Source organism: Bufo gargarizans, chromosome 2, assembly GCF_014858855.1.
Source record: "Bufo gargarizans isolate SCDJY-AF-19 chromosome 2, ASM1485885v1, whole genome shotgun sequence".
Classification (NCBI taxonomy): domain Eukaryota; kingdom Metazoa; phylum Chordata; class Amphibia; order Anura; family Bufonidae; genus Bufo; species Bufo gargarizans.
Genome location: NC_058081.1, coordinates 320,724,093 through 320,747,762, shown reverse-complemented (window position 1 = coordinate 320,747,762; position 23,670 = coordinate 320,724,093). Strand labels below are relative to the sequence as shown.

The window sequence follows — 23,670 nt, the reverse complement described above, 5'->3', positions numbered from 1 at the left end:
GATAGGTGAGCACTAATTAAGGCCCCTTTCCACCTGCAGATAATTGCTAAGATCATCGCCAACAAGCATTCGCATGAAAGCTCGTTTGCGATGATCTGGTTGTCTAACACTGCTGCCGATTACCTGATGAACAAGCAAAATGCTTGTTCATCAAGTAATTGGAGTCTTTAAATCTGCTGCCTCATTTGTAGGCAGCAGATGGTGCCATGTAATCAGCACTCTGCTGCCGGCAAACAATGATTCAGTATGGGGACGAGCAATGGCCCCCCATATTGAGGAGGAAATAGCTGTATTTAATAGCAGCAGTCTCCTCCACCAGCGAGCAGACGATTGTCAGGAAGGAATGCTTCCCTTCCGGCAATTTCCTGCAGAATCTATAGGTGTAGTAGTGCCCTAATTCATTTTTTCAATCACTTTCTCTTCCTTCTGTTACCAACATGCAAAAGATGTCGCCTAGGCCTCATTTACTATTAAGGAACTTACTATTGCACTCTCTGATACACCATACAAGATAGACTGCCTGCATGCTATTGTAAACAGTTCAGTAATTCCTTGCTTCCATTCTTCCTGAGGGTGTGCAATTTTTTAAATGAACACTACATTTTTTTCCCCCTCAAAGCACTAGAAGCTTACATTTCTATAATTCTTAAGAAAGGCAAGGATCCAGTGTGACAGCTATCGCCCAATTCCTTTGCTGGATGCTGATGTTCAGCCATTTGCTAAACTTTTGGCCAAGAGACAGGCTGGAGGATCGAGAGCATAAACACAATACCACCCATACCCGTCACCTCATCTGTTTAAAAATAAATAAAAGGATGGTCCTATTATTTATAGATACTGAAAAATCATTAGACCAGGTCGACAGGACCTTCATGTCCATGACACCTGCCCTATTTTGGGTTCCCACCTGCATTTGTTCATCAAGTGCTCTCTTTCTACTCTTTAGCAAGCACCAGAGAAAAGGTTAATAGTTTCATGTCCTCTCCACATAAAAAAAACAGAATGAGACAGGCATGCCCCCTCTCAGTGCTTTTATTTATATTGACAGTAGATGCCTTAATGCAGAAACAGAGATAGGAGCTAGCTATAGAGGGTGTGAGAATGGTAGGACATACCTTTCTGGATGATCTTCTCATCATACACACAACTCTCGCATGCCTTGCTAATATCACTGAACAGTTTGACATACTGTCAAATGACAAATGCTAGCAAATTGAATGGCCTGGGTATTTCTTGGTCCAGAAATCACCCTTCTGTCTCCAGTCCAACTCCAGCCTCTCCGGATCTATGGCAGCACAGTTATTATGTCCGAGTATTTGTGCCACTACTGGCACAAATACTCCCTGACTTCTTCTTTGTGAAACATACATTTCCTAAATATATATTGGGTGGCTCTAAACCTAGAATAGTCTTTAACATTTTAGTCCTTCCTAACAAAAAGCTGGAGGAATTGGATTTGTAGACATTCGTACCTGCTATCATGCTTTGATTCATCATTCTCTAGACGGTACCAGCCAGTGGAGGAGACAACAATTTGTATCCATTTGATCTTTCTATGGTTCTACTAAGCTTGTGTAAATCTTTATCTCTCAAACCATATGCAGACAAAAGCATCTATTCAGTCTTAGCGTTTGCTTGGAAACACTTCTCTTCAGTTAGCCGCCTTGCCTGTGATGTCCGTAATAGAGTTAGAACTGTACCAGATCAAATGTCTTTTTGATCATCCAGCCATTCCCAAAGAAGCAACGAGATGGCGCAGTACCCACTTTTCATGAAATTAAATGCCATCCAAGAGTCTACCCTTTCTATCCTACCAAAGTCTGAAACATTGCTAACTGGAAGTGCTTAAACTGGACCCGACTTAACATTCAGTCATGCGGGTGAAGAACATTTTTCTCCATAGGAAACCACCTAAGAAGCTGATGACTTCTCTTCATGGTACCAACTGTATAAATTTAGGAAGTGAAACTTACCCACTTATGCCACAGTGTGGGAACAAGAACTAACTTCGTCTCTCGGGAAAAAAAATCTATATGATCTATAATATTTCCACAGGCATCTGGTGAGCAGCACAATCAAATAGATAGGGTTTTATTTTTTATTTTTTTATTTTTTTTGCACAAGAAGAGTGGGGAAGGGGACATTACTAATATTGTGACCTCTAATGGGGGCATTATTAATAGTGGGATCAATATTTGCCTTGGGCAGCAGAAAAGCTAGGTGCACCAGCACTGAGTGAAGGGGTGAACTCTTGCACCAGGGCCCATGAGCTTTTAGCTATGCCCCTGGCCACGCTTTCACAGTTTAACTTGGCCAGTATTTTTCAGTATTCAGGGTAAATTGCTGTGTTGGCACTTTGCAAAGAAAAAAATGGGTTTTGGGTTTCAGTTTGGGCACTTAGTCTCTAAAAGGTTCGCCATCACTGGTCTAGGTAAAGGAAAATCATGGTGGTCTCAAGCACGTTTATGTTTTTAACACTACTAGTCACCGGCATTGATGGGCGGGCTTTAGTACTGTCCTAGCCGTTTTGCAGGCTAGGGTAGCGCTAAAGCCCGCCCATTTGTGCCGGTAACGTCACGGGGTTCACTGCTGGGTGGAAGCCTCCGCCTAGCAGTCCCTATGGAGAGCCCGGTACGTCACCAGATCTCTTAAAAAAGTGATTCAGCGCAGGGCAAAGGAGAGCCCTATTAGGGGGGCTGCCTGAGTGGAAATGGGGGTATGTTCAGGGTTAGCTCTGAACCTGGACAACCCCTTTAACATGTATCTATTGTGTATACTGTGCCTCACATTCAGGCAGCTCAGTATTTTAACCATCTGGCAACAGGTCAGCAACAAATACAGGCTGTTTGATTCACGGGAGATATACTATTTGCAGTGCTTATTTATACCACTATTAAACGGCGGTGTGTGCATTGCCTGTTTATTATCACTGATACAATCCACACAGCAAATGTAACCAACAACACATTGGTTCCAACTACATTAACTGTTCAAGTCCTGAAAATGCCAGTAGGAGAATTATAATGTCTTTCTACTTTCGGGATAGCAAAGTGGGCCACATTTACTAATGTGAGTACACCTAGACCATGCCATTAATTGTGCCAAAATTTGGCACAATTTGGAGTATCTAGTGTTAGAAAAATCCTCTGCAACTTTCTCTCCAAGGTGAAATGGCTTAAGGGAAATAGGGAGTGACTTCACGGGAAAGAGACGTAGCCTGTGATATGAGAGTTTGCGCCAAAGATGTGCTACGATTCTGGTGTAAAATTCTGTTGCAAAGTAAGCCAACCAATAGGTGGTATATAGAGAAAAGTGTCTAGCCATGCGCCCAATATATCATCCAGCCTGAGCCACTGTGATAAATCTGGTCATGTCTAGACTGCCTAAGTGTACGCCAGCTATAGGATTAGTGTCTTTGCAGCACTGAAGTCGTAGGTACGGAGTTGACCAGGGACAACAACTGCATGAAGTTTGGATGTCTGCATTGGTTTTCTCCACATCCCTCAGTTTTTTTGTCACACTCAGAGCTGGCATTAGAGAGGCATCTCAATCCCACAGGGGGCCCACGCAGGCATCTGGAGCTTTTAAGTTCCTATTTGGGAGTACTATATTTCTATTCACAGGTCTATTTTACTATTAGGGTGCACTGTTTTCTATTAGGGGGCAATATTTTGACATTAATTGACACTATTTTGCTATAAGGAGTCAAACTGTTAGAGGGAGCACAATGTTCCTATTGAGAGAGGTATTAGCCTTTATTTGGAGGCACAAAGGTGGGCATTTTTATTATGTGGAGGCATAAAATAAGTTATGACTAGGTGGCATAAAGGGGGTATTATTACGTTGAAGGGGGTACAATTATGGGCATAATTACTATGTGGGGACACAAAAGGGGTTTATTTATGTTGTGTCACACTAACAGGCGCAATATTACTTGGCATAAACAGCACTATTACTGTTTGTGGCCACCGAGAAGATTACTATTACTGTGTGAGGTACTTTATGGGACACAAAGGGGGCACTCTTTCTGTTTAGTGCACAATTAATTCTGGGGCACAATAGTATAACAGTCATTGTGTGGCAATATTGACTGGGCCTTGTATAGTGGTATTATTGCTAGTACATTACAGTGGCTGTCCAGGCCCGTTGCTGCTCCGTTTTTCCCTGCAGACACGGACGCTGCGTTACACACTTTATGGCGTCGCTGCCCTGCTGCTATCTTGCTCTCCTGACGGCGGCGCTCCAGCCTACAGATGTCCTTGTTAGTTCCTGCAGATTTCTGTTAGGCCTCCTGACTTGTGCTATAGGAAATGAGCGCTTTCTCTGCCAATTAAATGGCAAATGCTTCCCCAGCCAATGGTCGGCTGTCTCTGGGTATTTAGGGCAACTGGTACTATCTTAGGAGGTAGCAGCCTGGTGGCTCCCTCACAGCGAAGTCCAGATACCTGTACAGGTGTTAAATGTTGAATACCGGGGGACTGCCAGGATAATGCCCTTAGAGTTATCCCACAGTCAAACCGGTTGGCTGGCACAGTGGGTCCACACTTGTTGGTACAAACATTGAAGCATTTAGGGCCCCATTTTTATTTTTTCCAGAGCCACAGTTTGTCTAAAACAAGCTTTGCCTGTGCTCTATAGACAACTTCCTATGAATTTGGCTCAAATGGGATTGTGAGCCCCATTGATGAGTAGCTGTTTACAGCACTATGGAATATGCAGGTGCTAGATAAGCAGTAGGATTACATCAATTCATTTTGCTATCTATGCTGCACAAGCCACGATTGCAACATAATTTTCTAACATACAGAAAAGAGAAAAAATGCAGCTTGACAACAGAATCTCATTTTGCACATTCATTGACATGCCTCATTGACAGTAGTACTGGGACTCACTAAGCAAAATAATGTTTTCTCACTTACTGTGACTGCTGGAACGCCTTCATCTGAAAGACAAAGCAAACATAAAAAAACTTAGTCATGTCTGACTTTTTGCTACAGAAATATCTGGCAATTCTTTAATGCATCAGAACTTAAGAAGGAAAATAGTGTTGGAGGAGATGCAAGGGAGATGTGCTCCTCTGCCGAATATTGACCAAGTGGACCATTAGTAGAAGTTTATGTATCCCTATTCATTACTCGTTCAGTTGACATCTCTATACCAGTCTTGTTTGTGGAAGGGCTTGGGTTTAGTTTGACAATGAATCACTATGACATGACTATGTTGCCAGGTTTTGAAGCTGTCATGGTTTTCTGCTGTCTGGCCAAGAACAGAAACAGAGCTGGCAGTTAATAAGAAAGTAGAATGGTGCCAGCATTACTGAGCAGTATGCGGTCTCATTCTTTTGTCTACCTACAGACACGGTGACCCATTTATTTAGAGACATGCTGTTCTGCACTCATTTATTATTTGACTTTTCATATATCACAACATGGGAAATAATACATAACCGGACCTGTACATAATATATAAACCTTGGGCTTCACAGTGACACTTTGCAAATGCCAGTCTTTGGGATATATATTTGTTTGTACAAATTGTGTCTTCTTTGCATGTACGGCAGTGGAGAGTCCAGGTGTGACATCTCATATATGGACATTTGAACGGCACATATGGTACTACAGCTAGTCATCCAAACATTTTATTTGTATCAATGACAGATAATAACTGAAAAAACAGATACGACAAATCAGTTGTGTTCTGTTCACACATTTATAATGGAAATCACGCTCAATGACAGAGCCATGGTATGACAGATACCACCAGTGCCCAACAGACTCTATTCCATAACAATGGCTCCGTCATATTCACAGGAGACCATAGCTCTTCATGCATAGCAGTTCTTCCTATCAAATCTTGCCAGACCGCCAATGAAGGCTCCTAACAGAGCCACTGATGGAAGTGTGAACACAGCTTTATCAGCTCCATTAACTTTTATATAAAAATACTAATGTTTTTCAAGCTGCTATCCTTGAATGCAGTGGGCTGATGGATGTAAAAAGCTGATGTGGCTAATGACAACTAATCGATCCTGTGTTTTACATTCATTATCCTATTGTTTTCAGTATAAAAATATGAATGAAGGATCATCTATTTCTACCGTTGTCACATTCTCTATTAGGCTACATTCACACGGCCATCTTTAGAACAAATTGAACTCAATGGGGTTATTCACATGGCTGTTTATTTAACGGCCAATGAATAGCGGCTATCAAAAAAAACGTCCAGGAGGACCCCATTGAAATCAGCGAGACCATTTTTAAGGGCCGTCAGACAGGAGTGCACCCCCCTAACAACTGTTAAAAACGTGTAATCTAGTGTAAAATGGCCTTTTAGGGGTTAAAATAAAATGAAAAATGACTCACCTCATCCACTTGCACACACAGAGGCAGTCGCTCCTCTCTTGATGCTGAAGGAAAGTGCAAGTGGATGAGGTCATTTTTTTTCCCACCATAAAAAACCCTGCACAATATTACTGCTGGGTGCTATGGGGTACATTATTAATGCTGGGGGACACTATGGGGGACATTATGTATATTGCAGGGGTTTGGGATTTAAATAAATAAATAAAAAACTATGAACATCATCCATTAAAAACAGCCAGAAGGCTAGAAAATGGATGTTGAAAAATGCCCATTAAAAACTGACAGTGTGTCCATTTTCCATGGCCATTTTTTTGTGAATGTAGCCTAAGTAAATATGCCACCAAACCAGTCTAAAATCGGAATTCATATATGTTTTGATCCAATAAACCAATAACCAATAACGGCCATTAATCCCACTGCTGTATTTGATAATTTATCTTTACTTTTGAGAAACTCTTGGATTTTGGATGCTGCATTCAGATGAATTTAGCTAAAATAGAGTGAGATATGTTGTACCTGGGCACAATAGTTGGTTATTTCAGGACCTCCTTTTGTTTCGGCTGTGGTTGCTCCATTGCATTTGTGTTCAGGAGACTTTTCATCATCGGTATAATTAGTGTGGAGAGCAGGGTCTAAATGATCATAGGTCTTCACATGGTCTTCTAAGTTTTGAGACACACAAGATTCATTGTCCTGAGGAGATGACACGACCATTGTAACCTTATCGGCATGACTGTGATAGAGATGCTCTGTATATTCACAAGGATATTCTGAATAACTTACCCCGATACATTCCTCCTTGTGAACTGGGAACTTGGAGACATCAAAAACATCCTGTAATGGCGTGAAGTTTCCCACAGTACTTTTCCTCAGCCTCCGCAGTGTCGGAGAGGTGGATATCCTGCCAAGTGCCTGTCTATCGAATTGGAATGGTGTAGTGTAGCTCCCATCTCCTATCTCCATTAAAATAAGTGGAGGAATATTTGCCTTTTTGGGCCTTTTTTCTAATGCAGTGTCCGTGATGAGTTGCTCATCTTTTGCGTGGGGTTCCTCATTTAGAGTATTTTGACTTAGTTCCTCACTCTTTGTATCTGAATCAGAAGGAGAAGATAAGTTGACGTCAAAAACTTCAACTTCATTATCTTCATTTGTGTATTCTGCAATCAAAATCTCTTCTTCATCCATGTCTTGGAAACAAATGCGAACTGGTGCCAGCATTTTTCTTACATTCCCATCATATTCCTAAAGGAGAGGAAATTATTACAGATGAACTTGATGTGATAACACACTCTTTTTAATTGAATATATCACCAAAATGGTGCAAACACTAGAATTTCTCACTGACACAAATATCATATACATTACAGTAATCACAAAACCTAAAATACTGGATTATTTTGGTTAGCAAAATGAAGCATATTCTTTAGATTTCAAATCGTTTTTTGTCAAAATGAGAAAGAACATACCTGTAATTACATTAGACCAATATATAAGAGGAGCTGTGTTCGGATATTTTTATAAGGCTACTTTCACATCTGCGCTTTCCATTTCCGCTATTGAGATCCGTCATAGGATGTCAATAGTGGGGGAAAACGCTTCCGTTTTGTTTCCTATTAGGGGTCCATTCACACGTCCGCAAAATGGGTCCGCATCCGTTCCGCAATTTTGTGGAACAGGTGTGGATTCATTCATTTTCAATGGGGCTGGAATGTTTTGTCCGCATCCGCATTTGCGGATCCACACCTTCAGATACGCACCTTCATTCGGCAAAAAAATAGAACATGTCCTATTTTTGTCCGCAATTGCGGACAAGAAAAGTTATTTTCTATGAGAGTGCCGGCGATGTGCGGTCCTCAAAACACATACGGACATGTGAATGGACCCCAATTGTCAATGGGGACAAAACTGAACTGAACGAAACGAAATGCACCAGAATGCATTCCGTTCCTTTTCGTTGAGTCCCTATCTCTAACAGAATAACGCTGCAAGCAGCGTTTTTCTGTCCGCGATGTGGTGCGGAGCAAAACTGATCCAATGCAAGTCAACGGGGACGGATCCGTTTTATCTCACACAAAGGAAAACGGATCCGTCCCCCATTGACCTTTAAGGTTCATGACGGATCCTTCTTGGCTATGTTAAAGATAATACAACCGGATCCGTTCGTAACGGATGCAGGCGGTTGTATAATCAGAGTCAAAGAGTTTTGTTCTGATCCATGACGGGTCCAGCAAAATTGCTGGTATGAAAGTAGCCTTAACTGTATGTCTTACTGACTATTGTATGTATTACTACTGATTACTGTAGTATTGTATAACAAGCAGGTCTTTGTAATCTTTCCTGAGAAATTGTCTCACCTGGCCTTTAGCTTGCAGTCATTTTAACATCTCACATGAGTTCCCAGAAGTGACGTATCTGGAGGTGCATTACACAGCAGTCTAGCTATATCTGCAAGATAATACTTTGGACTTCAGACATCAATCTTCAGGTGGCCATACACATTAGTCCAAAGTTGATGAAAACAGAAGATTTCAACCGAAACGACCTTTTTATAGAGCAAGAAGCGGTCGTTATTTTTAGCCAACTGATGACAGACCGCTATTGTCAGAAAGAAAATTCATCCATGATTTCATCTTATAGCCGGATGAAAGATCTCCAGCCTAAGGGCTCATGCACACGACAGTATTTTGGGTTCAGTATACGGGCCGTTTTTTGCGTTCCGTATATGGTCCTTATATGGAACCATTAATATCAATGGTTCAGCAAAAAAAACTGAAGTGTCTCCGTGTGCATTCCGTTTCCGTATTTCCGTACCGTGAAAAGATAGAACATGTCTTATTATTGTCCGCAAATCACGGTGCTTGTCTCCATTCAAGTCAATGGGTCCACAAAAAAAAAACGGAACACATACGGAAATGCATCCGTATGTCTTCCGTATCCGTTCCGTTTTTGCGGAACCATCTATTAAAAATTTTATGCGCAGCCCAATTTTTTCTATGTAATTCTAGTATACTGTATATGCCATACGTAAAAACGGGACGGGAAAACGGAACAGAAACGGAAACACAACGGAAACAAAAAACGGAACAACGGATCATTTAAAAACGGCCCGCAAAACACTGAAAAAGCCATACTATCGTGTGCATTAACCCTAAAGAAAGATTGGTCACGGCAGAAAGATCTTTCTGGAAAGAATGTTTCCAGAAAGACTGTTCATCCATCGTCTGATTTCATTGAACGCGATGGCCAGTATGATCAACTGTAATGCCCAATATAAACTTAAATGTGTATGGCCGTGTCTGTGAAACAATCCTTCAGCAGATGATCATGTGTTCAATTGCTGTTTAACCGTCCACCTACTTCTGTCTAATGTGTATGGACTAAGTGATGAGGGAATCGGTCTATCCCACTATGGACAAACCCAATTCGTCATATTAATTGTACTGTGGCTGAGGAACTGTCTGTATAGTGATGTTAAAATGTATTCTTTGAGATGAGGCCAGAATAAGATGGCTGCCAGTCCCTGATCAAGTAGCCCAGGGATGGCCAACCTGTGGCTCTCCAGCTATTGCAAAACTACAATTCCCAGCATGCCCAGACTGCCTACAGCTATCAGCCTATAGCAGGGCATGGTGGGATTTGTAGTTTGACAACAGCTGGAGAGCCGCAGGTTGTCCAGCCCTGAAGTAGCCAGTGCCGATGAGTAGCGGCACATGCATGGATATACTTAATTACGAATCTGAACCCAGATTCTTTATGATTGTGGCACGCGCCACAAATCCCTTGTTCAGATTCGTAATGAAGTATATTCGCTCATGTGCCGCCGCTCACAGTAACAGCGTATGTGCCAGATTAAGATGGTCTCGCGAGACTGGCGGCAATTTTATTCTGGTCTTATCGTCAAAAATATATTTTAATAGACAGTCCCTTGGTCACACTACAGATAATATGATGAACGAATCGGGTTTGTCCTTAGTGTGGCGACAAACTGATTTGCTCATCACTAGTATGGACACTTTTAGACAATGTTTGACATAGCTAATGCAAAAACTGTAGGACACTACACCACAATTTCTGGGGCAAATTGGATTAGTAGAAAATACGGATTGTTTATTAGAGTCAAGGATGCTAAATGGGAAGAAACATTTTTATATCATTTGCTTAAAAAAAGAACCTGTCATGTTGAACACGGTGTCTGATCTTCCAGCAGCAAGTTATGGAGCTGGCAGATTGATATACGGTATATAGTTTTTGGAAAAAGATTCCGTATATCTTGTAGTTCATTCATTTAAACCTCTGTATATTTTAGGCTTAGGAGTGCAGTGGGTGGTGCTACTCAGTTACTGTCCTTCACTGATTAGGACCACTTGCTGGACTCCTAAGTTCAAGCAGAAATCTGAATAAAATTCAAGCTTTACATGAATTTTCCCAAAACTATGTATAATTTTGCTCAGCTCCTCCTGCCCTATCACGCGCAGATCGGACTGCATGTTCAATGTGAAAGATTCCTTTTGAAATGAAAAAAAAAAAAGGCTTATAAAACAAATTTTCTTAGGGTCGATTCACACGTCTGTATGTGTTTTGCAAGTTGTGGATCCGCAAAACACGGACACCGGCAATGTGCGTTCCCCATTTTGCGTACCACACATCGCCGGCACTCTCATAGAAGAATAGGACATGTTCTATTTTTTTGCGGAACGGAAGTGCGGATCCGCAAATACGGATGCGGACAGCACATTCCGGCCCCATTGAAAATGAATGGGTCCGCACCTGTTCTGCAATATTGCGGAACGGATGCGGACCCATTTTGCGGACTTGTAAATGGAGCCTTACCTTGGAAACCAATTGCTAAAGGTAAATTGTCATCTGAAAAACTCCATATTTTCTCAAGTCAACTACTCTTATCTCATCTTTGTCATAAAAAAACTATTTTTATTATTACACTTTAATAATTAAAGTATTAAGGACCTATTACACTGGCAGAAAATGACTAAGACCATCACTAACTAGCGGTCATATGAACACTCATTACCGATGATCTGGCAGTGTAATACTGCCTCCGATTAGCAAACGCCTGTTCATTTGGTATGTGTCAGCATGCCTGTTTTCTCTGCATTAATAAACATAGAAAACATATACTTCCCTGTATACTTAATTTTTTTACAAAAAGTGTTGGCATACGCTATATGGTAACAAACAACAATTTTTTTATTTTTTTTTTAGAATAATTCAATTTTTCTGTGTTCAGACTGGGCTTTTTTTTCTGTGTTCAGACTGGGCTTGCCAATTATATAATGGAGTCTAAAGAGACTATTTAATATAGTCTAATAAAATCATGTGGCATCCCACGTCAGCCGACATACAGTAATCAAAGGAGGGCTTTATTTGTAATAAGATGAATTATGTCTAGACGTCATATTTAAACAGGCTCACATGTTTGTCTTCAGCTGAATTCGATTTACTCATTGAGATATATAACACTCTTTCTGTTTTAATGTGGCACCCAAACTGAGATCTTCCCCCTTTGGCTATGAACTGTATGTGTTTACGTATCTATGCCCTTAATGTGAGTCAAGGGATGCAGCTAAATACTTAGATATTGAGCATCCACAGACTTACTGCATGGACATGCATATATAAACTATATAGGCTGCTGCCCTGTGCATACATTTTCTGTAGATAGGCAAATAAAATTTATGGTAAAACAAAAAAAATATATTAAAACCCTACCCATTAGGCCTGCTGCACACGACCGTATGGTTTTTTCAGTGTTTTGCGGTCCGTTTTTTACGGATCCGTTGTTCCGTTTTTTGTTTCCGTTGTGTTTCCGTTTCAGTTCCGTTTTTCTGTTCCGTTTTTCCAGATGGCATATACAGTATACAGTAATTACATCGATAAAATTGGGCTGGGCATAACATATTCAATAGATGGTTCCGCAAAAAACGGAAGACATACGGATGCATTTCCGTATGTGTACCTTTTTTTGCGGACCCATTGACTGGAATGGAGCCACGGAACGTGATTTGCGGGCAATAATAGGACATGTTCTATCTTTAAACGGAACGGAAAAACTGAAATACGGAAACGGAATGCATACAGAGTACATTCAGTTTTTCTTGCGGAACCATTGAAATGGATGGTTCCATATACGGACTGTATACGGAACGCATAAAACGGCCAGTAAACTGGGGGAAAAAAACGGTCGTGTGCAGGAGGCCTTACTTGTACACAATGGATGCAGACATTTTTGTTAGTTTAACAAGTTTTTCATAGAACATGAGCTTTTGTTTTACTATAGAGGCGATTGTCTGACAATCAGAGAGAGTCGCCTCTCCAGAAGAAGATATAAGTGGTCATATACATTAGCCTAAAGTTGATTAAAACGGCAGATTTCATCCAAAATAATCCAGAAAAAATTGGATATGTGTACAATTTTTCTAGAATGGAATCTAAAGACTATTTAATACAGCCTAATAAAATCATGTGGCATCCCATGTCAGGACATACAGTAATTAAAGGAGAACGCTAGGTATTATGTCTAGAGACGTCATACTTTAATTTAAAACAGACTCACATGTTTTAGACTTCAGCTTTATAAGATTAGAAATAATAAGACAGATAATATGATTTACTCAGTCGGCTATATAAGGGTACTTTCACACTAGCGTTATTAGAATCCGTATACAAACGGATTGCTTATTTTTTTGGATCTGTTAGACGGATCCGGTGATATACCGGATCCGTCTCATCCGGTATAATCTGGAATAACGGATCCAGTAAATTTTTTCAAAGAACAAAAGCCCGATGCATGCGCAGACTGGAAAACCGGATCTGGCGATGCAACATTTTCGGGAACACTTGGTACCGGATCCGGCATTAATACACCTCTATGGAAATTAATGCTGGCTCCCGCAAATGCGGTATTGTTTCGGAATTTTGGACATCCTGATGTATACTGAACGGATTGTTTTCCAGTCAAAATGCATTAGGACAAAACTGATGCGTTTTTTTCCGGTATTGAGACCCTTTACCAGATTTCAATACCGGAAAAGGATAACGCTAGTGTGAAAGTACCCTAACACACTTATGGTTTGAAGCACCATAAAGGCCAATATGGAATAAAATGTGTATGGCTTCATTGACATAATGATTGTTTGCTCACTAGGCAATCTTTCGTTCAACAGTTGTTCAAACATCAACTCTGTATGACCACCGGTAGAATAGGTCTGTACTATACCATAAAAATACTCATCTGTCCATTATCATATCAGGGTATGCAGTCTGATAGCTGCTTTAAAGGTTTGTCCAAGTTCTTTAACGGGAATCTGTCGGCAGTTTCGACCATGCTGAACTGCACTAGGTAGATGCTGAGAAGCGCAGAATAAACATAGTTTTTATTATCAGAAGTTGTGTGAATAGGAAGTTTTATTCTGCCAAATTCTGCTCCTTAAGTGCACAGCAGGCAGAGCTTCACTGTGCAGTGCTCTCTGCATTGAGCTTCTTCACAGCTCCTTCCCTTCTGCTTTGAGTGACAGCTGCAGTGCTTTCCTGGCTGTCAGCTGGCAATGTTGTGACGCGGGTGACTGCAGAGAGCACTTCACAGTGAAGTACCACTCAGACTACTCATGATAATACAAGTTTCACTAATCGTATGTCTGTCCTGCTCGCCCCATCCCTAGCTAGTGCAGTCAACAGTTTAGCCTGGTCAAAACTGCGGACAATGTAATAAAAAAGGAAGCTATACCCGCCAGTTACTCCCCTGCTGTTTCTAGCACCTACAGCTCTGGTCTCTGCGGAACTGTTTACATGACTGCAGTGGTGATATGCTGTATACCTCGTGTAACCAATGCAGCCAGTCATTGCACACAGGGATGGTTTTAGACAAAATGTGGCCCTGGGCAAAAGTACAAGTGGGGCCACAAATTCTGAAGTATTGCACTATCCATCACATTCAGTCGATTCAGAAAAATATATGATGGTTGCCAGGAGATGTAGATTGTTATTCTTCAGGTTTTTTTTTTTCACGCTCCTGAAAAACTCATCACAACTGATTGCACCCATGTGAAAAAAAACGGAACCACTGAATGCAATTGCATACAAAGGCCTCATGCACACGGCCATTGTTTTGGCAGTTTTGGCGGCTCGGGTGCAGACCCATTCACTTCAATGGGGCCGCAAAAGATGCAGACAGCACTCCGTGTGCTGTCCGCATCCATTGCTCCGTTCCGAGGCCCCGCAAAAAAAAAAATATAACCTGTCCTATTCTTGTCAAAAATAGGCAGTTATATTAAAGGCTGTCCGTGCCGTTCCGCAAATTGCGGAACGCACACAGACGCCATCCGTGTTTTGCGGATCCGCGGTTAGCGGACCGCAAAAAACGGAACGGTCGGTGCATGAGGCCAAAACTGACTGTACTTGTGAGCAAAATCATCAGCTTTTTCCTGAACAGATCGGGACACAATCCGTATCGTTTGTTGGAAAGGGGCCTTAGGGCTCCTTTTTTGTGCAGGTTTTTTTTGTATACCATTTGAGAGTGTGTATGCCTTTTTGATCACTTTTTAGTCTATTTTTTAGGGAGGTAAATTGACCAAATAACAGCAAATCGCCCATTTTTCATTATGCCATTCATGGTACAGGATAAATTATTTTATATATTAATAGTTCAGGCATTATGGGGCGTGTGATACTAATGAGCTTTATTTTTTATTGTATTCTTGTTTATTATATTTAAAAAAACTTTTTTTTTACATTTATTTTGCCCCCTTAGTGGTTTTGATCATGCGATTTGTCTGATAGCTTCTCCCATAGACTGCAATAATTACCATTATAGCCTATGGGAGATTAACTATGGGGGTCATTTATTAATGCTGGCGTTTTAGACGCCGACGGTAATATCTCCTATATCTGGAGGTGGATCTTCTAGAGTTATGTAGAGACGCTGGCCTCTACATAATTTCGGCCAATCCACCGCTGCTTCTAAATACAAGACAGCTTCCCCACTATTTTAGACCTGGCGTGAGCGGAGAAAAGTCACAGATTGCGGTGCAAAGGACCTTTGCGCTGCAATCAGTGTCAGGAATACACCTACTATAGGCATATTTCTGCTTAGTAAATGACCCCCCATGTTCCTATGGAGCCCTGCCAGAAAGAAGGTTGAGGTTGCCATAGCAACCAATCCCATCGTGGAGAGCCATTCGGTCACCGGACCACAGCGCTCCTAGAATTTGGCTGCTTAGATGCTGTGGTCACAATTGACCACAGTATCTAAGGGGTTAACGGTCAGTGAACAGACTCTGCCGCCAGGTGTTTGTTGTATAAAACAGCAGGCGCTCGGTGGTTATGACGCTGGCTCTGCTCCTGAGCGGGGGCCATTTTCAAAGAACTGACAACTGCCGTTAGGGTGGCCAGAGGTCCGGTTTTAGGCCAGGCAGTCTGGTTTTTAGACTCCCTGTCCTCCGTCCGGCGCTGGGCCTTGACGGACACAGGGATGTCCTTTTGAACAGCTTAGGGTGGGTTCACATCTGCGTTCTGGATTCCATTATGGCTTTCCGTCATAACATGGTTATAACGGAAAAATAATGGAATCCGTAAGACGGAAGGATGGATCCGTTATACTGCCTATAGACTTGTATTATGATGGAATGCAAAATGGAAGCCTTTAAAAGGCATTCTGTCTTAATAGAAGTCTATTGGAATCATAACGGATCCGTCCCGTTTCCGTTATGCAGAACGGAGAAAAAAGTCCTGTCGACATGACTTTGTTTTCCGTCTTGCATAACAGGAACCAGACGGATCCATTATGATTCCCATAGACTTCTATTAAGACGTAATGCCTTTTGAAGGCTTCCGTTTTGCAATCCATCATAATACAAGTCTAGTCCAGTATAACAGATCCATCCTTCCGCCTTATGGATTCCGTTATTTTCCGTTATAACCATGTTATAACGGAAAGCCATAATGGAATCCAGAACGCAGATGTGAACCCACCCTTACACTCAGACAGCAGCACTGAGCTGTCCAAACATGAGCTGCAGGGAGAAAGTCACCCTCCCTCCCAACCCTGCAGCTGACCTGAGGTTAATTTTACCCCGTCCCCTGTGGAGTGGGAGGGGCGTGGCCTAACTGGATCAGGGGCATGGCTTAATGGAGCCGGGGGTGGAGTTTACAGTCCATCTTTTCAGGGTGGCCTGAATGGCCAGCCTAACTGCGGTACATATGGGGTTAAGGGCAACTATATATATACAAGTGGGAGGCATATATGCAAACTGCTGTAATTCCTACACCGTTCACCTGATGTAAATACCCTCAAAATAAAGCTGACAGTCTGCAGGTAAAGCACATCTTGTTCGTTTCATTTCAAATCCATTGTGGTGGTGTAAAGAGCCAAAAATGTTAGAATTGTGTTGATGTCCCAATATTTATGGACCTGACTATATATGTTCTTCTTAGGGCAGCTAGACCATTGTATTGTATATATTGATTTATTTTAAAACACCTGCCCCACAGACTTGCTTCAGTGCACATTCTTACCCCTTCATTCCTCCTGCACTGCGGCTCAGCACTTGACTTCTCCTTTGTTCACTTCTGTTTCTCAACTTCTCCTGACCTGATGCTGCCAGCCTGGTCAGGTAGGTGATGCTGTGAGTGTGTCCAGGAGTGCAGTCCCAGCCAGATATGGCTAGGCTGAGGTGATCCTGTCCTGCTGTGCCTCTGCTCCGCCTCTACTGGCTCCTCTGAGAGGACGCTGAGGCTGAGCAGAGAACTTGAGCAAGCTGTTGCCGTACTCTGCGCTCTGCCACCGCTCCACTTGCTACCTATCATTGCACCCTGCTCAGCTGCGGCCCTTCAGTTCTCTTCCGTATCTGGAGGCTGGGCCAGCAGCTGAATGGCACAGTTGTGTGGTGGTGACTGTGGAGTGAGCAGGGGGCCCTTTCTGGGATGGGGCCCTGGGCAATTGTCCAGTTTGCCCCCCCCCCTAACGCTGGCCCTAGCCGCACATGACTGCTGCAGTCAATCATTTTCCTCAGTAGACCGCTGTATACCTGAACGGCATTGCTGCAGTGGCAGGAGGACCGGAGAGAACAGTATAGCATCCTTTTTTAACTTTAGAAAATTTGGGGACTTGTCCAAGATTTTTAATTATCTTGCACAACCCATTTTAGGCTACTTTCACACTCGCATTTTGGGCGGATCCATCATGGATCTGCAAAAACGGATCCGTTACAATAATACAACCGCATGCATCCGTCATGAACGGATCCGTTTGTATTATCTGTAACATAGCCAAGGCGGAACCGTCATGAACTCCATTGAAAGTCAATGGGAGACGGATCAATTTTCTATTGTGCCAGATTGTGTCAGAGAAAACGGATCCGTCCCCATTGACTTACATTGTGTGCCAGGACAGCCAGGTTTGGCTCCGCTTCATCAGGCGTCCAGCGTTTTGGTGTCCGTCTCCAGAGCGGAATGGAGACTGTTCGGAGACAAACTGATTCTGAGCGGATCCTTTTCCATTCAGAATGCACTAGGGCAAAACTGATCCGTTTTGGACCGCTTGTGAGAGCCCTGAACGGATCTTACAAACGGAAACCAAAATGCCAGTGTGAAAGTAGCCTTAGAAATTGTTGCATATTTAGTTACCTAGAATAAGAATAATGTCTTTTCATGTCAGTCTCCTGGTTAATGGACTACTGAGTCATTTAGTGTCTGTTTACCTTCATTGTCAGTATTTTAACCTCTGTCCACCTGTCTCCTGCATTATGTCCCTCTGGTGTCTGTTTGCCTTTCATGTGTGTATTTCCCCCTGAGCCATATATTTGTGTCATGCTGTCTGGTGAGATAGATAGCATATCTATTCCTAACATGCCTTCCAGCCCCAGGGGTATAACTACCATAGCGGCAGACCATGCGACTGCTATGGGGCCCAGGGCAATAGGGGGCCCAGTCCTAGTTGGGATTATCTCCTCTTCTACTAGAGGTGAAAACTTGGCCAGGTGGCTCTTCTACTAGAGGTGAAAAAATGAGGCAGTGGAAAATGGCCCAAGGGTCATTGAAAAAGTCTAGACAGAAACCCTTATGTCCTGTGTGTGGGGGGGGGCCCTTGTGTCTCTATGTACGCCACTGTCCTGCACCATCATGTCTTTTTGTATCACACTGGTCACAATAAGCCCATTAGCCCAAAAAGGGAGGTAAATATGAAAAGGAACACACTGTGTATCTGAAAAATCTCTAGTGTACCAGTAGGGATGGTCCTCCATTTATTTAGTGATTACAATACTTTAGTTGCATAATGTGTACAAAAACATCCAGTTGGTTAAGTGGTTTACTCAGATTCTGATATTGATGGTGTATCTTCAGGATACGTCATCAATATCAGATTGGTGGTGTCTCTTGCCAATTATTTGTTTGTTTGAGGTGGCTGTGGCACTCCAGTGATGACCATAGACTCATCAAAGCTTGACAAACATAGTGTCGGCCATTGGATAGTGTCTATGACTTAAATGGGACTGGACTGTGCCTAGGCCACATGACCAATGAACGTGATGTCACTAGCCTAGGAAGAGTCTACAGCGCTATGTTGAGCACCGCAGCCTCTTCTAACAGCGGAACAGGATTTGGGCCACCTCCAATCAGATACTAATGACCTATCCTAGGGATAGGCCATCAATATTAAACTTTAAGGGTTTTCTTTAGGTTAGTCAGGCTTTTTCAGTTTTTCTGACTTATCAATTACACAGAGAAAATAATATTTGGGGTTTAAGTACATTTTGATTCCTCAAAATTCAAGACAGATTTTTTGCACTTTAGGTCTCATGCATCTGGCTGGGTCCTGTACATGAGGTAGCACCTGGAATGCCCTGTGCCTTCATACAACAGAACTGTATGAACTTCAATTTTGATGTAAACTTGGAGGCATATATGGAGGAATATACAGAGCAGTTTATGGGCGCCCTATTATGGCTGTCTACATCACTGAGGTTGGGTGGAGAAATAATATGATGTTGTCTACGAGAGGCACGAGTTGCACCATGATTAGACGTAGATTGTGCAGTCTTCCATAGACATTGTCTTGGGTTCTAGGCTTGGAAGTTAAAATGCACATAAAAGAAGTAAAACTAGTGTCCCAAAACCACAGTGTTACCCCACCACATCTCTCGTAACACTTTCACCCTATAATATCTGGGGTAAAATATGCTTTAGTGAGCAGCATCCACATACATCTTAACTCTCTGAATATCCTAAATGAAAGATGGACATTTATAAAGTGCACAGATTTCATGTCTCATGTCACCAAATAGACTATAAAAGTATTAATCATTAACATAAGGCTTTATGACTAGAGATGAGCAATACAATTCTAAACCAATCAAATTCAAAATGATCCAAAAGTTCAGGTCAAATCCGAATCTGCATTTTTTTAGGCGTTTTGATTTGGGTGTATTTCTTAAAATGGCTTTGGCCTTTTTTTAGATCAAAAGACAGGAAAGATGAGGAAGAAGGCTCACATGACACCAGGTTATACACTCACGGCAGGTATTTGCCACATAAAAACATAAAGAAAATCCTACCGTGCAGTTAGTTTCCTTTAATAGGCTGTTTGTCACCACCAGCAGCCACGCATTTACCCATAGCTATATACTCTGACATTACTAATGCTGGCTTGGCATTGCAGAGTTTGAAAGTAGTTACATACAGTCCTAGCCAAACCCAAGGGTGTCAGCCACAACTTTTTGGGTCAACTGGAGAACTCTCAATTCAGGTCGAATTTGTTTGGACCCAAATCAAATCACCTGATTAATTCGGCCTAATTGATTCAGGATTCAATTTTAACTCATTATAGCATGTTAATGATCGGTATGCAGTAACATTTTATATATAGCGAATATATGTATTGACTGACCAAATTAAATTCATTACATACAGGTACGTAGAGTAATTGTGTGCATATCCCTATTCATAATGATCATGAAGCTAATTTCCAACAAGTGTTTTCAGTTGAGGAGACATACACCGTGTGATGGCCGCATTTCCCAGACCAAACACTGCTGCTCCTCTGCACCAAACTCACAGCCTCATAATAACTTATGATACTAGGAGTTACTGCCTAGCTTTTGGTCTACTGTACTGTACTGTACACACATACTGAAAATGAAAATCTGACCCCTTAGATTTCTCGGCTCTGTCATAAACCCTTATGGGGTCATTTATCAAACTGGTGTAAAGTAGAACTGGCTTAGTTGCCCATAGCAACCAATCAGATGCCACCTTTCATTTTTGACAGCTCCTTTGGAAAATGAAAGGTGGATTCTCATTGGTTGCTATGGGCAACTAAGCCAGTTCTACTTTACACCAGTTTGATAAATAGCCCCACTAGTGCTTAGGAGCACCGGATATTAACCCCTTCCCAACTCCCCACTGGATATATATGTCCTATCTGCACATATCCCGTATATACATATATAAACGTTCAGACAGCGCTTTAATCTAGCAGGAGCAGGTCGGGTCCCAGCTGTGAGACACAGTGGGGACCCTGAGGAGAAGACAGGAGCAGTTTATTATAACTTCTGCCTTCTCCTGTGCCTGGAGGACAGCACTGCACGAGAGCAGGAGGGTGAGGCTCCATTCACACGTCCGCAATGTGTTTTGCGGATACACGGAGACACGGATCCGCAAAACACGGAAAGCGGCAATGTGCGTTCCGCATTTTGCGGACAGCACATTACCGACATAATAGAATATGCCTGTTCTTGTCCGCAATTGCGGACAAGAATAGGACATGTTCTATTTTTTTGCGGAAACGGAAGCACGGATGCGGAAGTGCGGATCCGCAAATGTGGATGCGGACAGCACATTCCGTCCCCATAGAGAATGAATGGGTCCGCACCCTTTCCGCAAAATTGCGGAAAGGATGCGGACCCATTTTGCGGACGTGTGAATGGAGCCTGAGCAGGAAGAGGCAGAGCAGCTTCCTCTGTTAGTCCCAGTGGTCATGTGACCGCTGGGGGTGTCTGGGGCAGAAGCAGAGCTGCAGGGGCTAAGGAGACCCAGATCAGCTCTGCCTGTGTGTAAGGCGCCCACAGGGGGCTGTTTTCCCCTGTAACTGGGGCTCCTGTGGATGCCCTAGTTACAGTGGAAACTGTGGGGGGAAAAGTTAAAAAAATAAATAAATCAGTGTCCTCCAGATGATCACCTGGGGGACATATTATGTGCCAAAAATAGATTAAAATATAAGTAAAAAAAAATAATACAAATAAACTTTTTTATTATTTTTAAATGCAGTTGCTAACAGAAACCAGTCACTATATTTACCTCGTTCGCTCAAACCTATACATGTTATATATGAAACGATTCATCACAAAATAGGGAGCCCATTGAAATAATTACATATTTATGTCAGTTTTAATATTTAAAAATTAAAAAGCTATGATTAAAAAAAATACTTTTTAATAATAATTAAGGGCTTTCCTCTAAATTAAATCTAAAAAAGGAAAAAAAAAATCAAGTAAAAACAAAATCGCTAAAATTAAAAAGATAGGATCACTAAACCACCACGTGCACAAAATCACAAAAAAGTTGCCTGGACATTCAGGCCTTTTTTCATGAAAGGTCATGAAAGGGTTAACAATAGATATTGTATGAATCCTTTAAGATTATTTATATTTTTTTTACTGTTAAACTTAGAATCACCTACAATAACAACAAGAGATGAGAAAAGATAGCAGCCGGCGACTTCCATTATGCCTCAACAAGAGGCCATTATATTACATAGTGCCTACAGCAATGAAAAGTTTTCTCACAGAAAAGAATGTTCTGCTGGCTTTAAGGCCTCTTTCACACGGGCGTCATATTTTTGGCCCGGATAAGAGGCGGGTGCGTTGTGAGAACACGCGCAATTTTTCTGTGTGAGCGCAAAACATTGTAATGCGTTTTGCACTCGCGTGAGAAAAATCGCGCATGTTTGGAACCCAAACCCGAACTTCTTCACAGAAGTTCGGGCTTGGGATTGATGTTCTGAAGATTGTATTATTTTCCCTTATAACATGGTTATAAGGGAAAAATAATAGCATTCTGAATACAGAATGCATAGTATAATAGTGCTGGAGGGGTTAAAAAAAATAAAAAAAATTAACTCACCTTCTCCTCTTGATCGCGTAGTTCCCGGTCTCTTCTTTACTTAATGATGAGCTGTGGGTGTCCTTTAGCCCACAGCTCATCATTAAAGAAGTAAAGAAGAGACCGGGAACTACGCGATCAAGAGGAGAAGGTGAGTTCATTTTTTTTATTTTTTTAACCCCTCCAGCACTATTATACTATGCATTCTGTAGTCAGAATGCTATTATTTTCCCTTATAACCATGTTATAAGGGAAAATAATACAGTGAACAGACTGTCACCTAGAAACCATGCGTGAAAATCGCACCGCATCGGCACTTGCTTGCGGATGCTTGCGATTTTCACGCAACCCCATTCACTTCTATGGGGCCTGCGTTACGTGAAAAACGCTGAATATAGAACATGCTGCGATTTTCACGCAACGCATAAGTGATGCGTGAAAATCACTGCTCATGTGAACAGCCCCATAGAAATGAATGGGTCCGGATTCAGTGCGGGTGCAATGCGTTCAACTCACGCATTGCACCCGCACGGAAAACTCACCCGTGTGAAAGGGGCCTAAGGCCTCTTTCACACGAACGATACAGATTAGGTCCGGATGCGTTTGGTGAAACTCGCAACATTTTGCAAGCAAGTTCAGTCAGTTTAGTCTGCGATTGCGTTAAGTTCTTTAGTTTTTTCTGTGTGGGTGCAATGCATTTTGATGCGTTTTTCACGCCCGTGATAAAAAACTGAAGGTTTACAAACAACATCTCCTAGCAACCATCAGTGAATAACGCATTGCTTGCGGATGCAATGCGTTTTTAACTGAAGCCCTATTCACTTCTATGGGGCCAGGGCTGCCCGAAAAACGCATAATATAGAACATGCTGCGTTTTTCACGCAACACAGAACTGATTGGTAAAAAACAAAAACACTCATGTACACAGACCCATTGAAATGAATGGGTCAGGATTCAGTGCGGGCGCTATGCGTTCACGTCACGCATTGAACCCGCGCGGAAAACTCGCTTGTGTGAAAGGGGCCTAAGGCTTCTCCAAGATGCAGGTTCACAGCGTATAATACACCTCATTTAGCAACCATAAAAAATGACTTAATTGGTTGCCACCCAAACATCACACCCAGCTTAATGTTCTTTCTTTACGAGCGGGAGAGTGTATTGTAGACATACTTGTTTACTAGCCATATAACTAATGACG

General features: G+C 42.1%; 1 protein-coding gene across 2 annotated transcripts in view; it reads right to left on the bottom strand.

Moving 5' to 3' along the window:
- The window catches only part of PLEKHG7 (pleckstrin homology and RhoGEF domain containing G7), an 82,481-nt gene that overhangs the window by 55,843 nt on the left and 2,968 nt on the right, over nucleotides 1-23,670 (bottom strand). For both annotated transcript variants that reach the window (XM_044277216.1, XM_044277217.1), the window contains exons 2-4: nucleotides 7,146-7,604; nucleotides 6,879-7,055; nucleotides 4,920-4,942 (exon numbers count right to left, since the gene is read on the bottom strand). In XM_044277216.1, the coding sequence (XP_044133151.1) occupies nucleotides 4,920-4,942; nucleotides 6,879-7,055; nucleotides 7,146-7,580 (635 nt within the window). In that variant the 5' untranslated portion in view covers nucleotides 7,581-7,604. The remainder of the gene's footprint in view (nucleotides 1-4,919; nucleotides 4,943-6,878; nucleotides 7,056-7,145; nucleotides 7,605-23,670) is intronic.